We start from the raw sequence: 14,863 nt of genomic DNA on the forward strand, positions 1-14,863 counted from the left end.
TTATCTTCAGCGTGACTTGTCTTTTAAGTGTGCCTTTTTAGTGCTTTCCTTACAGACTTTGTAAGAATGATTAAGAGACTTCTCGTGGTTCTTCCAATTTAGGATCAGTCAGCTGAATGAAAATAATCTGTTATTACTGTGTTAAGCTTCCTTTTTCTTAAAAGTAATTTATGTTCATTATAAAATTTGAATAGTATGACAATTTATGAAGTAAAAAGGGACAGTCTTAGCTTCTTTCTTCCCACCCAGATTCCTTGCCACAGAAATAACACTCTTTTGTACATAGAATCATACGTTTTCTTTTCTTTTTTTGAGATGGAGTTTCACTCTTGTTGCCCAGGCTGGAGTGCAATGGTGCAATCTGGGCTCACCACAACCTTCGCCTCCCAGGTTCAAGCAATTCTCCTGCCTCAGCCTCCCTAGTACCTGGGATTTACAGGCATGTGCCACCACGCCTGACCCGGCTAATTTTGTAGTTTTAGTAGAGACAGGATTTCTCCATGTTGGTCAGGCTGGTCTCGAACTCCTGGCCTCAGGTGATCCGCCTGCCTCAGCCTCCCAAAGTGCTGAGATTACAGGCATGAGCCACTGCGCCCGGCACATTTTCTTGATTCATGTTTATTTAATTTTTGTATCTTGTTATAGGTCATAGACTTTTTTTTTTTTGAGTATCACTTTCATCGCCCAGGCTGGAGTGCAGTGGTGCAATCTTAGCTCACTGCAACCTCCGCCTCCTGGGTTCAAGCAATTCTCCTGCTTCAGCCTCCCGAGTAGCTGGGATTACAGGCACGTACCACCATGCCCGACTAATTCTTGTATTTTTACTAGAGACGGGTTTTCGTTACGTTGGCCAGGGTGGTCACCTCCTGGCCTCAAATGATCCACCCATCTCGGCCTCCCAAAGTACTGGGATTACAGGCATGAGGCACCACACCCAGCTGGTCATAGCCACTTATGTATATCTGCTGCATTTTTAATGGATGCGTAGTATTCTGTAATATAATCCATTTATTAGTTGGTGAACAAGTTTATACAAGAAACTCTACTTAGCGACATATATCATGTGCATCTGCAGTAATTGAATCTATTGGTTCTACTCTCAAAATGTACATTCCAACTAGTAGCATATAGGGAATGTCACCACTTAGGTTTTGCCAGTGTGATTGGGGAAAAAAATCCTACCTTGATTTGTAATCCTTGATCATCTTTTCATGTGTAAGCCAATTTATATGCCCTTCATGTCTGTTGCTTGTTTTTCAGTTATCTTTTTTGTTCTAAAAGCTCTTTGTATATTAGTTTTATTAACTCTTCGCTAGAAGTTTAGAAATACTTCCGCTAGATTTGAATTTTCACTTTTTGTTAATATACATTTAATGGTTTCTTTAAGTTGTGTAAGCAAATTTTGGTTTACATTTAGATTCGTCTGTGATGGCTGTTTAAAGAAAAGTGCACGAACTAGGAAAGAAAATAAGTTTTCTGCTAAAAGTAAGTTTTATTCTTAAAGGTAAATTTTGGCAAAACGGTGTGAAGCCTAGATAAGAAACCATCCAAAGTGAATTACTTTGTTTTTAATCACAGTAATAATCAGAGTAAAAGTAAAATAATTCTATAATCTCCTTATGCTTTTTGGTGTGAAATTTATTAGACCAAAGAAAAATTTCCAAGGAATGGATTTGTGGAATGCACAAGATACGTGTTTTTCCTGTTCTTATATTTTTCCCTATTTGAGGCATTTCATAAAGGAGGAATAAGGCGTGGAAATGATTGGCCGGAATTGCCATCCCTCTGTTTATTATTTTTTATTTTATTTTTTGAGAGTCTCACTCTGTCACCCAGGCTGCAGTGCAGTGGCACGATCTCAACTCACTGCAATCTCCGCCTCCCAGGTTCATGTGATTCGTCTCAGCCTCCAGTATATCTGGGACTACAGGCATGTGCCTCCACACCCAGCTAATTTTTGTATTTTTAGTAGAAATGGGGTTTTGCCATGTTGGCCAGGCTGATCTCAAACTCCTGATCACAGGTGATCCACCCACTTTGGCCTCCCAAAGTACTGGGATTATAGGTGTGAGCCACCATGCCCAGCCCCTCAGTTCACACCATTTATATGGGCTACCTTTTGGCCTTATGTGATTCTTTTCTGTTGTGCCAGGAGGATGTCAAAAATTTTATCATGTAAGTAATTAACACTAATAATCTAAATGGAGCATTTGATTTAGTTTTGGTGTGTTTTACTGATCTGCAGATTACTTTGATTCTTGCAAGGTTTCTCAAAATGCTCAATCTTTGTTACTTTAAAATAGTACTGCAATCTAGGTGAAGTCCATAGAGATGTTCATTGTGTGTATGTGTGTATATATATATATATGTGTGGTTGGTTGCATTTTGTTTTTGTTTTTTGGAAACAAAGTTTCACTGTGTTGTCCAGGCTGATCTTGAACTCCTGGATTCAAGCAATCCTCCCACCTCAGCCTCCCAAAGTGCAGGGATTAGGATTATAGGTGTGAGCCTTGTCTCCTGACCATTGTTCTATTTGTTTGTTTTTGTTTTTTGGGTTTTGTTTTTTTTTTTTTTTTTTTTGAGACAGAGTCTCGCTCTGACACCCATAGTGGCGCAATCTCGGCTCACCACAACCTCCGCCTCCCGAGTTCCAGCGATTCTCCTGTCTCAGCCTCCTGAGTAGCTGGGATTACAGGCGTGTGCCACCATGCCCGGCTAATTTTTGTATTTTTAGTAGAGACGGGGTTTCAGCATGCTGGCCAGACTGGTCTCGAACTCCTGACCTCAGGTGATCTGCCCGCCTCAGCCTCCCAAAGTGCTGGGATTACAGGCATGAGCCACTGCAACCAGCCCCTGTTCTGTATTTTTATAAACTCTTCCAAAATTGGAAATTTTTCAAAATGAAAAGTTGGGGAAAATGACATTTAGAAATTATTGAGTACTGTGTCTGCTTTAACAGCACATATATTAAAATTAGAATGATACAGAGAAGATTAGCATGTTCCCTGCACTAATATGACATGCAAATCTGCAAAGTAGTGAATACTTAAATATGCTGTGATTTTTTAAAATTTCACCAAGTTACCCTGTTTGTATTGAAAAAAGTACAAATGAGATTTAAGATTGAACCTTAAGACCAACAATAGTAAATTTGCACCTCAGTAACTTTTAACTTGTACATTCCTAGGGTTGCCATCTACCAGACTTGGCACCTTTCTAGAGAATCGTGTGAATGACTTTCTGAGGCGACAGAATCACCCTGAGTCAGGAGAGGTCACTGTTAGAGTAGTTCATGCTTCTGACAAAACCGTGGAAGTAAAACCAGGCATGAAAGCAAGGTATCTAGTCATTTCACTTTTCTTCTCTCATGGATCCAAAATTGCTCATACGTGGTTACCATTGGTGATTCCAATCTGAATGAATTTATGTTGTGGTCCCCCCACCATCTCAATTGTATAGGTTTGTGGACAGTGGAGAAATGGCAGAATCCTTTCCATACCGAACCAAAGCCCTCTTTGCCTTTGAAGAAATTGATGGCGTTGACCTATGCTTCTTTGGCATGCATGTTCAAGAGTATGGCTCTGACTGCCCTCCACCCAACCAGAGGTATGACTGGCTCACAGTGGCTAGCTCCGGATTTGTGTGGGAGTTCCAAATTATAATAGGCGGAAGAGTATAACAGGCAAGAAAATGTTGAGTGTGCTTGGTTTGGAAATGCAAAATCTCAAGTGTCCAATAATTGCAAAGGGAAACAGATTAAAAAGCAAAACCCCCCAAACAAAATAACTGCTCGATTCTGCTCTTCTGTGGTCATAATAATAAAGGATATGAATAGCAACGTGAAATTGGAATTTGGAAACAAACATACTACTCTTCAGAAAATGAGCTTAAATCTGGATAATGTATAGGAATCACCAAATACTGATGGATGTGTATGTGCCAGGCACTGCTAGTTACTTCAAATAGAAGGAAACCACAGGCTCGCTGAACTTTCCTGAAGGGTTCACAGTGGAGTCGCCCACCTGCCTGTGATGAGCTTCACAAATGACGATGTGAGCAAAGAGCCTGGGAGAGTGAGAGAGAGTTATTAGGCACATGGAGTAAATAACTCATTTATGTGACTTGACCTTTCCTTTTTTCTCTTCATTTTGTGTAGGAGAGTATACATATCTTACCTCGATAGTGTTCATTTCTTCCGTCCTAAATGCTTGAGGACTGCAGTCTATCATGAAATCCTGATTGGATATTTAGAATATGTCAAGAAATTAGGGTAAGCATGTTTTGATAATTCTTAGGGCATTCTGGTGAGATATAGGTTAAATATGCAAATATAGAACTCTTTGCCTTTTTTTCCTCATTTTAGTTCTTACCTAACAATTCTCTCAACTTTGTTAGAGCCCCTTTGAAGTTAATGTCAGTAGGAGAGAAATGGATATGTTGACTCTAGTTTCACCCATCCAACATCAGTTTTGTTTTGTTCAGCTGAGCTATTGGGTCCAGTTTGCTTTGAAGTTTGATTTGTGCCTCTCGTTTGAGGGCAGAATTTTAACTGCGTTTGATCCTTTTATAACCTGGGTATCAAGACCAGAAACAGCTCTGGAAATACTTCTTACCTTTAGAGTATGTATGTCATTGGAAACATTCCCTCATCTTGAAGACTGTTTCTCTGAATAGTGTGCCTTTTAATTTAGCTCTCTTGTTAAACGGGTCCATTTTCCTTTGCAACGTAATCTTCATTTGGTCTTAACATGCAAACTTAGGGTTTTTGGATCCTGGGCTAAGTCATCCGCTTTCTGGCTGAGATTCACAACATCCCACCATGGCCTCCAAAAATAAGTAGAGGCAGTATGAGATCCATTGTTTAAATTACTGTGAGTTATGCCTAATTTTGGTTTCACAATGTTAATCTCATGCTGGGTTATACACTGTGTTATCTTGGGAAAAATTACTGGTATCTATATCAACTCCACCTTGTGGTTTAACGTGTAGCCTTCTAGAATAGATGGTGTTTTTTCCTTAATGTTCTCTTTGTATTGCTAGTTACACAACAGGGCATATTTGGGCATGTCCACCAAGTGAGGGAGATGATTATATCTTCCATTGCCATCCTCCTGACCAGAAGATACCCAAGCCCAAGCGACTGCAGGAATGGTACAAAAAAATGCTTGACAAGGCTGTATCAGAGCGTATTGTCCATGACTACAAGGTCAGTTGGGACATGGGGGCCAGGTGCTGACAGTAGATCTGGAAATACACTAATGTTACTGCTCTGTATTCTGTCATCTAACTTTTTTTTTTTAAACAAAAGTCTTATTTGTTCTACCTCTTGCATGTAATTCCTAAAAATGCTAATTTGATTGCTTTTATTTTGTATATTCAAAAATTTTCAATGTAAGAAAAACCAGGTTTTGAAGAGTGGTAGATCAAGAAGATCAAGAGATCCCTGTTTTAAACATGTAACCAAAATTTTATTTTATTTATTTTTTTTAGGGGGGTAGAGTTGGGGTATCGCCATGCTGCCCAGGCTGGACTTGAACTCTTGGCCTCAAGCAATCCAAAGTGCTGGGATTACAAGCATGAGCCACTGTGCCTGGCCTTAAAATATATCTTTTTGTTTTGTTTTTTTGTTTGTTTGTTTGGTTTGGGTTGGTTAGGGTTTTAGGGGTGGGGATGTTTTGTTTTCAGACAGGGTCACTCTCTGTCACCCAGGCTAGGGTACAGTGGCATGATATCCGCTCACTGCAACCTGTGCCTCCCAGGCTCAAGCCATCCTCCCATCTCAGCTTCCTGAGTTGCTGGGACCACAGGTGCACACCACCATACCTGGCTAATTTTTGTATATTTTTTGTAGAGACAGGATTTCACTATGTTGCCCAGGCTGGTCTCAAACTCCTGAGCTCAAGTGATCCACCTATTTCAGCCTCCCAAAGTGCTGGAATTACAGGCATGAGCCACCTCACCCAGCCAAAAATACATTCTCTATTTTTTTTTTTTTTTTTTTTGGACAGAGTTTCACTCTTGTTGCTCAGGCTGGAGTGCAATGGTACAATCTAGGCTCACTGCAATCTCTTTTTTTTTTTTTTTTTTTTTTTTTTGAGACGGAGTCTCGCTCTATCGCCCGGGCTGGAGTGCAGTGGCTGGATCTCAGCTCACTGCAAGCTCCGCCTCCCGGGTTTACGCCATTCTCCCGCCTCAGCCTCCGAGTAGCTGGGACTACAGGCGCCCGCTACCTTGCCCGGCTAGTTTTTTGTATTTTTTAGTAGAGACGGGGTTTCACCGTGTTAGCCAGGATGGTCTCGATTTCCTGACCTCGTGATCCGCCCGTCTTGGCCTCCCAAAGTGCTGGGATTACAGGCTTGAGCTACCGCGCCCGGCGGCTCACTGCAATCTCTATCTCCCGGGTTCAAGCGATTGTCCTACCTCAGCCTCCCGAGTAGCTGGAATTATAGGCATGCACCACCACACTGGGCTAATTTTTTGTATTTTTAGTGGACATGGGGTTTCTCCATGTTGGTCAGGCTGTCTCGAACTCCCGACCTCCGGTGATCTATGCACCTCAGCCTCCCAAAGTGCTGGGATTACAGGTGTGAGCCACCACACCTGGCCAAAAATATATTCTTAATATTATTTTAAACATTCATCAATATGGGCTGTCTCATGATACAGACTTGTCTTCCTCAATTTAGTAGTTCAACTAAATAAAGAAGTTTTCCTAAGCTGCCCAGCGAATCATTCTGCAGCAGATACTGTTTCCAGTATTTGTAGTTTTGGGCCTTTTGAACAAAGCTATCAATAAAAGCTGCTGAAATTCCAAAGATGGGTGTGAGGAGGGCATGCTTCACACACCACATATTCTGTGGTAAGGGTCATGGCTTGCATGATGGTGCTACCACCCTGACATCGATCCTGGCAGGATAATTGCCACTTGATTATATAAAGGCAGATAAACTCCCTGCTTTTGTGGGTAGAAGAAATAGAAAACCAGAAATACTGACTTTAGGCCAGGACTTTTCACTATTTTTCTAAATAGCTCCCTGGTTTATGGCTTAGGTATATAGTCTCTGCCAGCTTTCAAGACATTTTAAGCTTTCATGTTTCTTGTCAGCCATGATTCTTTATAATCAATGCTCTAAAAGAACATAGGAATTCCTATTTGTACATGCTTGTTTTCACAGGATATTTTTAAACAAGCTACTGAAGATAGATTAACAAGTGCAAAGGAATTGCCTTACTTCGAGGGTGATTTCTGGCCCAATGTTCTGGAAGAAAGCATTAAGGAACTGGAACAGGAGGAAGAAGAGAGAAAACGAGAAGAAAACACCAGCAATGAAAGCACAGATGTGAGGGCATTGAGTTTCCTTTGAAACTTCTACCATGATTATAATATTTAATCCAGAAGTGCATTTAAACTTTCAATCGGGTTTTAAACCTCTCAGGTGTGAAAGAGCTCTTTAAGTTGAGCAAGAAATGTTGGCTTAGAAAGGTTACTAGGGTTCCGTTTCAGTGGTATTAAACTTTCAAAGCATCAGACCCCATTTTAAAATGGTATCTCAGACTGTGAGTAAAGTGAAATGATAAAAGAAACTGAAGGAAATCCTGAAAGAATGTTATATAGGCCTTGTGTGTCACATATCTCTGGCATATTTTCTCTTTTAAAACCACACACGCTCTTTTTAAATGTAAAAACCATTCTTAGCTATGCAAAACAGGCCTGAGCCAGAATTTACCTGTTACTGTGGCTTAGTCACCTCACCAGTTACTTCCCTATAGCATATCTAGAATTACCTCCATTGAATTTAAGTTACAAAAGGCTCCCTTAAATAGTCTGTTAACAAACTCTTACAGCCTTATCGTTTAGTATTTGTGGACTCATAACATTTTAGAATGTGGGTGGAAGGAGATAAAACAAGGTCTTCTGGCTCCCCATTTTGATACACTCTTCACTACCCCAAAGTGCCAACCCTTCCTTGTTCCCTAACTCCAATTTGGGATACATTCAATCTACAGGGTCTGTACATTCTGTGGCCTCTTCTAGGCAGAAAGCTAAGGGCTGCCATTTCCTTAATGAAGGATCTTAGGTCAAATAACAAAGGAGAAGGAATAAGTGAAGAGAACAGCTAGTAAAATAAGATACAGGCGTAAGATTATGATACCTAGTTTCTTTTTTTTTTTTTTTTTTTTTTGAGACGGAGTCTCGCTCTGTCACCCAGGCTGGAGTGCAGTGGCCAGATCTCAGCTCACTGCAAGCTCCGCCTCCCGGGTTCCCGCCATTCTCCTGCCTCAGCCTCCCGAGTAGCTGGGACTACAGGCGCCGCCACCTCGCCCAGCTAGTTTTTTGTATTTTTAGTAGAGACGGGGTTTCACCATGTTAGCCAGGATGGTTTCGATCTCCTGACCTCGTAATCCGCCCGTCTCGGCCTCCCAAAGTGCTGGGATTACAGGCTTGAGCCACCGCGCCCGGCCGATACCTAGTTTCAAAGAATGGAGATATTCAATAGTGTTATTCCCAGATTACTTAACAAAAACCTTATTTTCTTGTCTCCTTTGTGCTACTCTGCAGGTGACCAAGGGAGACAGTAAAAATGCTAAGAAGAAGAATAATAAGAAAACCAGCAAAAATAAGAGCAGCCTAAGTAGGGGCAACAAGAAGAAACCTGGGATGCCCAATGTATCTAACGACCTCTCACAGAAACTGTATGCCACCATGGAGAAGCATAAAGAGGTAAGATGCAGCCACCCGCAGTTGGGGAAAAACAGCAAGATTTCTGGCCAGGCGTGGTGGATCACCTGAGGTCAGGAGTTCAAGACCAGCCTGACCAACGTGGTGAAACCCTGTCTCTACTAAAAATATAAAAATTAGCTAGGTGTGGTGACAGGCACCAGTAATCCCAGCTACTCGGAAGGCTGAGGCAGGAGAATTGCTTGAACCCAGGAGGCGGAGGTTGCAGTGAGCCGAGATCGTGCCATTGCACTCCAGCCTGGGCAATAAGAGCGAAACTCCGTCTCTAAAAAGAAAAAAAATGAATAAAATCACTGTTTGCTGGGCATAGTGGCTCATGCCTGTAATCCCAGCACTTTGGAGGTTGCCTCACTTAGGTAATGATTATTAACAATTAATAGTTACTAGCTATTTCAAGCAGTAAGTAATGCCACAGAATCCTAGGCAGTTGGGAAAAGCCCTTAGAATATATTGTAATAGGTTTGACTTAAATTGTGGGCACATTCAGTTTAGGTTGTAAATGTAGGTATTGGCCTGGTTGTAGGGTGGCAGAAGCAGCGAACATTGCTGGCCAGAGAGACACTGTGAGTGTGGCTGCCAGTGTACACAGATGTTGAATAATCTGTTATCAATACAGCAGTTTCTCGCAAGTTCCTAATTTCTTAAGGTGATGTTTTACATTTTGTTACTTTAATAGGCATTTATAGTTATATACTAATTAATGTCAAATACATATGTAATACCAGCTTTTTATACCTTTTACACTAATGGTTATGAGAATTGATGGTTGTTAATGCGTTCTTGTCAACAAGGACTAAGATTTTTTATCCATTCCACTCCCTTTCAAACCTGTAGGAAAAGTTACACAGGAAAGTTGCACAGGGGACCTTCATGAGTCCGGGCCAGTTGTTTTTCATACTGTCTCCGTATTTGGATTTGTCTGGTTTGTTGTAATTAGTTTGAGGTTAAACCATGGATTGCATCTTAAAGTAGACTGCCTTGAGGCAAAATGTCCACTGTGTGTGGTGCTGTACCTGACCTAGACCATTCTTACTCTGAAGGAGTTATTGAATGAGGGAGAAAAAATCACAGGATGTGCGTTTCAGTTCTATTTATAGTCAGTCTCAAGAGACCAAAGAGGTAAAGCAGGAAAAGGAGAGCAGGAGGAGTATTAGAAAACTAACTCAGCATTCGCCAGTCTCACTAGTGCTCAGCCTGCTTTACCTGCTTACACCTGTAATCTCAGCACTCTGGGAGGCTAAGGCAGGCAGATCACTTGAGCTCAGGAGTTTGAGACTAGCGTGGGTAACACGGCAAAACCTCATCTCTACAAAAAGTGCAGAAATTAGCCAGGTGTGGTGTTGCGGGCCTGTGGTCTCAGCTATTCAGGAAGCCAAGGTGGGATAATCGCTTGAGCCCAGGAGGCAGAGGTTGTAGTGAGCCAAGATCACACTACTGCACTCCAGTCTGGGTGACAGACCGAGGCCCTGTCTCAAAAAAAGAGATTGTATGTTTTGCAGGTCTTCTTTGTGATCCGCCTCATTGCTGGCCCTACTGCCAACTCCCTGCCTCCCATTGTTGATCCTGACCCTCTCATCCCCTGTGATCTGATGGATGGTCGGGATGCGTTTCTCACGCTGGCAAGGGACAAGCACCTGGAGTTCTCTTCACTCCGAAGAGCCCAGTGGTCCACCATGTGCATGCTGGTGGAGCTGCACACACAGAGCCAGGACCGCTTTGTCTACACCTGCAATGAATGCAAGCACCATGTGGAGACACGCTGGCACTGTACTGTCTGTGAGGTAGGCACTGGGTTGTGGGAACAAGGAGGTGAGCTCTGCAGGGTCGTTCTGAGGGGCCATGCAGCCTCGTGTTTTATATAGGCCTGTGGGATGGCAGGGGCCTGGCCTCATGTTTGAGAGGCAGAGCTAAAGAGGCTAGTTTTTGTTTTACAAAATGGGCCTTTCTAGCCCAGAGTATCCAAAATACTTTTGAATGACTTAAATCTTGGAGAGTTTACCTGCACTTCCTTTTTTTTCTCTAGGATTATGACTTGTGTATCACCTGCTATAACACTAAAAACCATGACCACAAAATGGAGAAACTAGGTCTTGGCTTAGATGATGAGAGCAACAACCAGCAGGCTGCGGCCACCCAGAGCCCAGGCGATTCTCGCCGCCTGAGTATCCAGCGCTGCATCCAGTCTCTGGTCCATGCTTGCCAGTGTCGGAATGCCAATTGCTCCCTGCCATCCTGCCAGAAGATGAAGCGGGTTGTGCAGCATACCAAGGGTTGCAAACGGAAAACCAATGGCGGGTGCCCCATCTGCAAGCAGCTCATTGCCCTCTGCTGCTACCATGCCAAGCACTGCCAGGAGAACAAATGCCCAGTGCCGTTCTGCCTAAACATCAAGCAGAAGCTCCGGCAGCAGCAGCTGCAGCACCGACTACAACAGGCCCAAATGCTTCGCAGGAGGATGGCCAGCATGCAGCGGACTGGTGTGGTGGGGCAGCAACAGGGCCTCCCTTCCCCCACTCCTGCCACTCCAACGACACCAACTGGCCAACAGCCAACCACCCCACAGACACCCCAGCCCACCTCGCAGCCTCAGCCTACCCCTCCCAATAGTATGCCACCCTACTTGCCCAGGACTCAAGCTGCTGGCCCTGTGTCCCAGGGTAAGGCAGCAGGCCAGGTGACCCCTCCAACCCCTCCTCAGACTGCTCAGCCACCCCTTCCAGGGCCCCCACCCGCAGCAGTGGAAATGGCAATGCAGATTCAGAGAGCAGCAGAGACACAGCGCCAGATGGCCCACGTGCAAATTTTTCAAAGGCCAATCCAACACCAGATGCCCCCGATGACTCCCATGGCCCCCATGGGTATGAACCCACCTCCCATGACCAGAGGTCCCAGTGGGCATTTGGAGCCAGGGATGGGACCGACGGGGATGCAGCAGCAGCCACCCTGGGGCCAAGGAGGATTGCCTCAGCCCCAGCAACTACAGTCTGGGATGCCAAGGCCAGCCATGATGTCAGTGGCCCAGCATGGTCAACCCTTGAACATGGCTCCACAACCAGGATTGGGCCAGGTAGGTGTGAGCCCACTCAAACCAGGCACTGTGTCTCAACAAGCCTTACAAAACCTTTTGCGGACTCTCAGGTCTCCCAGCTCTCCCCTACAGCAGCAACAGGTGCTTAGTATCCTTCACGCCAACCCCCAGCTGTTGGCTGCATTCATCAAGCAGCGGGCTGCCAAGTATGCCAACTCGAATCCACAACCCATCCCTGGGCAGCCTGGCATGCCCCAGGGGCAGCCAGGGCTGCAGCCACCTACCATGCCAGGTCAGCAGGGGGTCCACTCCAATCCAGCCATGCAGAACATGAATCCAATGCAGGCGGGCGTCCAGAAGCCTGGCCTGCCCCAGCAGCAACCCCAGCAGCAACTCCAGCCGCCCATGGGAGGGATGAGCCCCCAGGCTCAGCAGATGAACATGAACCACAACACCATGCCTTCACAATTCCGAGACATCTTGAGACGACAACAGATGATGCAACAGCAGCAGCAACAGGGAGCAGGGCCAGGAATAGGCCCAGGAATGGCCAACCATAACCAGTTCCAGCAACCCCAAGGAGTTGGCTACCCACCACAGCAGCAGCGGATGCAACATCACATGCAACAGATGCAACAAGGAAATATGGGACAGATGGGCCAGCTCCCCCAGGCCTTGGGAGCAGAGGCAGGTGCCAGTCTACAGGCCTATCAGCAGCGACTCCTTCAGCAACAGATGGGGTCTCCTGCTCAACCCAACCCCATGAGCCCCCAGCAGCATATGCTCCCAAATCAGGCCCAGTCCCCACACCTACAAGGCCAGCAGATCCCTAATTCTCTCTCCAATCAAGTGCGCTCTCCGCAGCCTGTCCCTTCTCCACGGCCACAGTCCCAGCCCCCCCACTCCAGCCCTTCCCCAAGGATGCAGCCTCAGCCTTCTCCACACCATGTTTCCCCACAGACAAGTTCCCCGCATCCTGGACTGGTAGCTGCCCAGGCCAACCCCATGGAACAAGGGCATTTTGCCAGCCCGGACCAGAATTCAATGCTTTCTCAGCTTGCTAGCAATCCAGGCATGGCAAACCTCCATGGTGCAAGCGCCACGGACCTGGGACTCAGCACTGATAACTCAGACTTGAATTCAAACCTCTCACAGAGTACACTAGACATACACTAGAGACACCTTGTAGTATTTTGGGAGCAAAAAGATTATTTTCTCTTAACAAGACTTTTTGTACTGAAAACAATTTTTTTGAATCTTTCGTAGCCTAAAAGACAATTTTCCTTGGAACATACAAGAACTGTGCAGTAGCCGTTTGTGGTTTAAAGCAAACATGCAAGATGAACCTGAGGGATGATAGAATACAAAGAATATATTTTTGTTATGGCTGGTTACCGCCAGCCTTTTTTTCCCCTTGTGTGTGTGGTTCAAGTGTGCACTGGGAGGAGGCTGAGGCCTGTGAAGCCAAACAATATGCTCCTGCCTTGCACCTCCAATAGGTTTTATTATTTTTTTTAAATTAATGAAAATATGTAATATTAATAGTTATTATTTACTGGTGCAGATGGTTGACATTTTTCCCTATTTTCCTCACTTTATGGAAGAGTTAAAACATTTCTAAAACCAGAGGACAAAAAGGGGTTAATGTTACTTTAAAATTACATTCTATATATATATAAATATATATAAATATATATTAAAATACCAATTTTTTTTTCTCTGGGTGCAAAGATGTTCATTCTTTTAAAAAACATTTAAAAAAAAAAAAAAAAAAAACTCCCTTTCTTCCCCTCAAGTCAACTTTTGTGCTCCAGAAAATTTTCTATTCTGTAAGTCTGAGCGTAAAACTTCAAGTATTAAAATAATTTGTACATGTAGAGAGAAAAATGACTTTTTCAAAAATATACAGGGGCAGCTGCCAAATTGATGTATTATATATTGTGGTTTCTGTTTCTTGAAAGAATTTTTTTCGTTATTTTTACATCTAACAAAGGAAAAAAATTAAAAAGAGGGTAAGAAACGATTCCGGTGGGATGATTTTAACATGCAAAATGTCCCTGGAGGTTTCTTCTTTGCTTGCTTTCTTCCTCCTTACCCTACCCCCCCCCCACACACACACACTTTCTATAAAACTTGAAAATAGCAAAAACCCTCAACTGTTGTAAATCATGCAATTAAAGTTGATTACTTATAAATATGAACTTTGGATCACTGTATAGACTGTTAAATTTGATTTCTTATTACCTATTGTTAAATAAACTGTGTGAGACAGACACCCTGACTTTGTTTCACTTGGCAACACATCTTTGTCTTGGTGTGCGCCAGTTTAAGTGCCCGGTGCTTAGGATTCAGAGGAAAAAGTGAAACCATTAGCTTATAGCCTCTTTACTACATACAGTTTTTCACAAGTAGATCTTGGTTAATTTGTCCAAAGTTCTGGGAAAAAGTACTGCAGGTACCAGCTAACAGTCAAGGTGGAAGTGATACCTACTTAACACCTTGATACAGGATCCCTTAAGGATGACCACGTGGTCTTCTAATCACCATCTTACAGGGATGAGGAGGAGGACCTAAGAAGACAGATCATACCTGCCTAAGTCCCAAGTAACTTCTTGAAAAAAACAAGACTTGCCAGGCACAGTGGCTCACGCCTATAATCCCAACACCTTGGGAGGCCAAGGTGGGCAGATGATGAGATCAGGAGTTCCAAGACCAGCCTAGCCAATATGGTGGAACCCCCATCTCTACTAAAAATTTAAAAATCAGCAGGGCGTGGTGGCAGGCACCTGTAGTCCCAGCTACTTGGGAGGCTGAGGCAGGAGAATCTCTAGAATCCTGGAGGTGGGTGTGGAGGTTGCAGTGAGCCGAGGTCGCACCACTACACTCCAGCCTGAGTGACAGAGCAAGACTCAATCCTTTAAAAACAAAAAAAGGGCCGGGCATGGTGGCTCATGCCTGTAGATCCCAACACTTTGGGAGGTAAAGGTGGGAGGATCACTTGAGCCCAGGAGTTCAAGAGCAACCTGGGCAACATACTGAGACTCTGTCTCTACCAAAAAAGAAAGAAAAAGAAAAATTAGCTGGGCATGGTGGCA

General features: G+C 44.0%; 1 protein-coding gene and 1 non-coding gene across 2 annotated transcripts in view; both read left to right on the forward strand.

Moving 5' to 3' along the window:
* The window catches only part of EP300 (E1A binding protein p300), a 94,801-nt gene extending 80,758 nt beyond the window's left edge, over positions 1-14,043 (forward strand). Inside the window, exons 23-31 of the mRNA XM_010377266.2 lie at positions 1,418-1,485; positions 3,188-3,338; positions 3,460-3,606; positions 4,157-4,270; positions 5,041-5,206; positions 7,176-7,340; positions 8,561-8,722; positions 10,240-10,521; positions 10,764-14,043. Coding sequence (XP_010375568.1) covers positions 1,418-1,485; positions 3,188-3,338; positions 3,460-3,606; positions 4,157-4,270; positions 5,041-5,206; positions 7,176-7,340; positions 8,561-8,722; positions 10,240-10,521; positions 10,764-12,944 — 3,436 coding nt within the window. The 3' untranslated portion in view covers positions 12,945-14,043. The remainder of the gene's footprint in view (positions 1-1,417; positions 1,486-3,187; positions 3,339-3,459; positions 3,607-4,156; positions 4,271-5,040; positions 5,207-7,175; positions 7,341-8,560; positions 8,723-10,239; positions 10,522-10,763) is intronic.
* Positions 2,948-3,050, forward strand: LOC115893002. The gene has a single exon (XR_004052965.1). It is a non-coding gene; the product is annotated as a U6 spliceosomal RNA (small nuclear RNA).
* Positions 14,044-14,863: the final 820 nt, after the last annotated feature.

Source organism: Rhinopithecus roxellana, chromosome 13 (genome assembly GCF_007565055.1).
Source record: "Rhinopithecus roxellana isolate Shanxi Qingling chromosome 13, ASM756505v1, whole genome shotgun sequence".
Lineage (NCBI taxonomy): Eukaryota > Metazoa > Chordata > Mammalia > Primates > Cercopithecidae > Rhinopithecus > Rhinopithecus roxellana.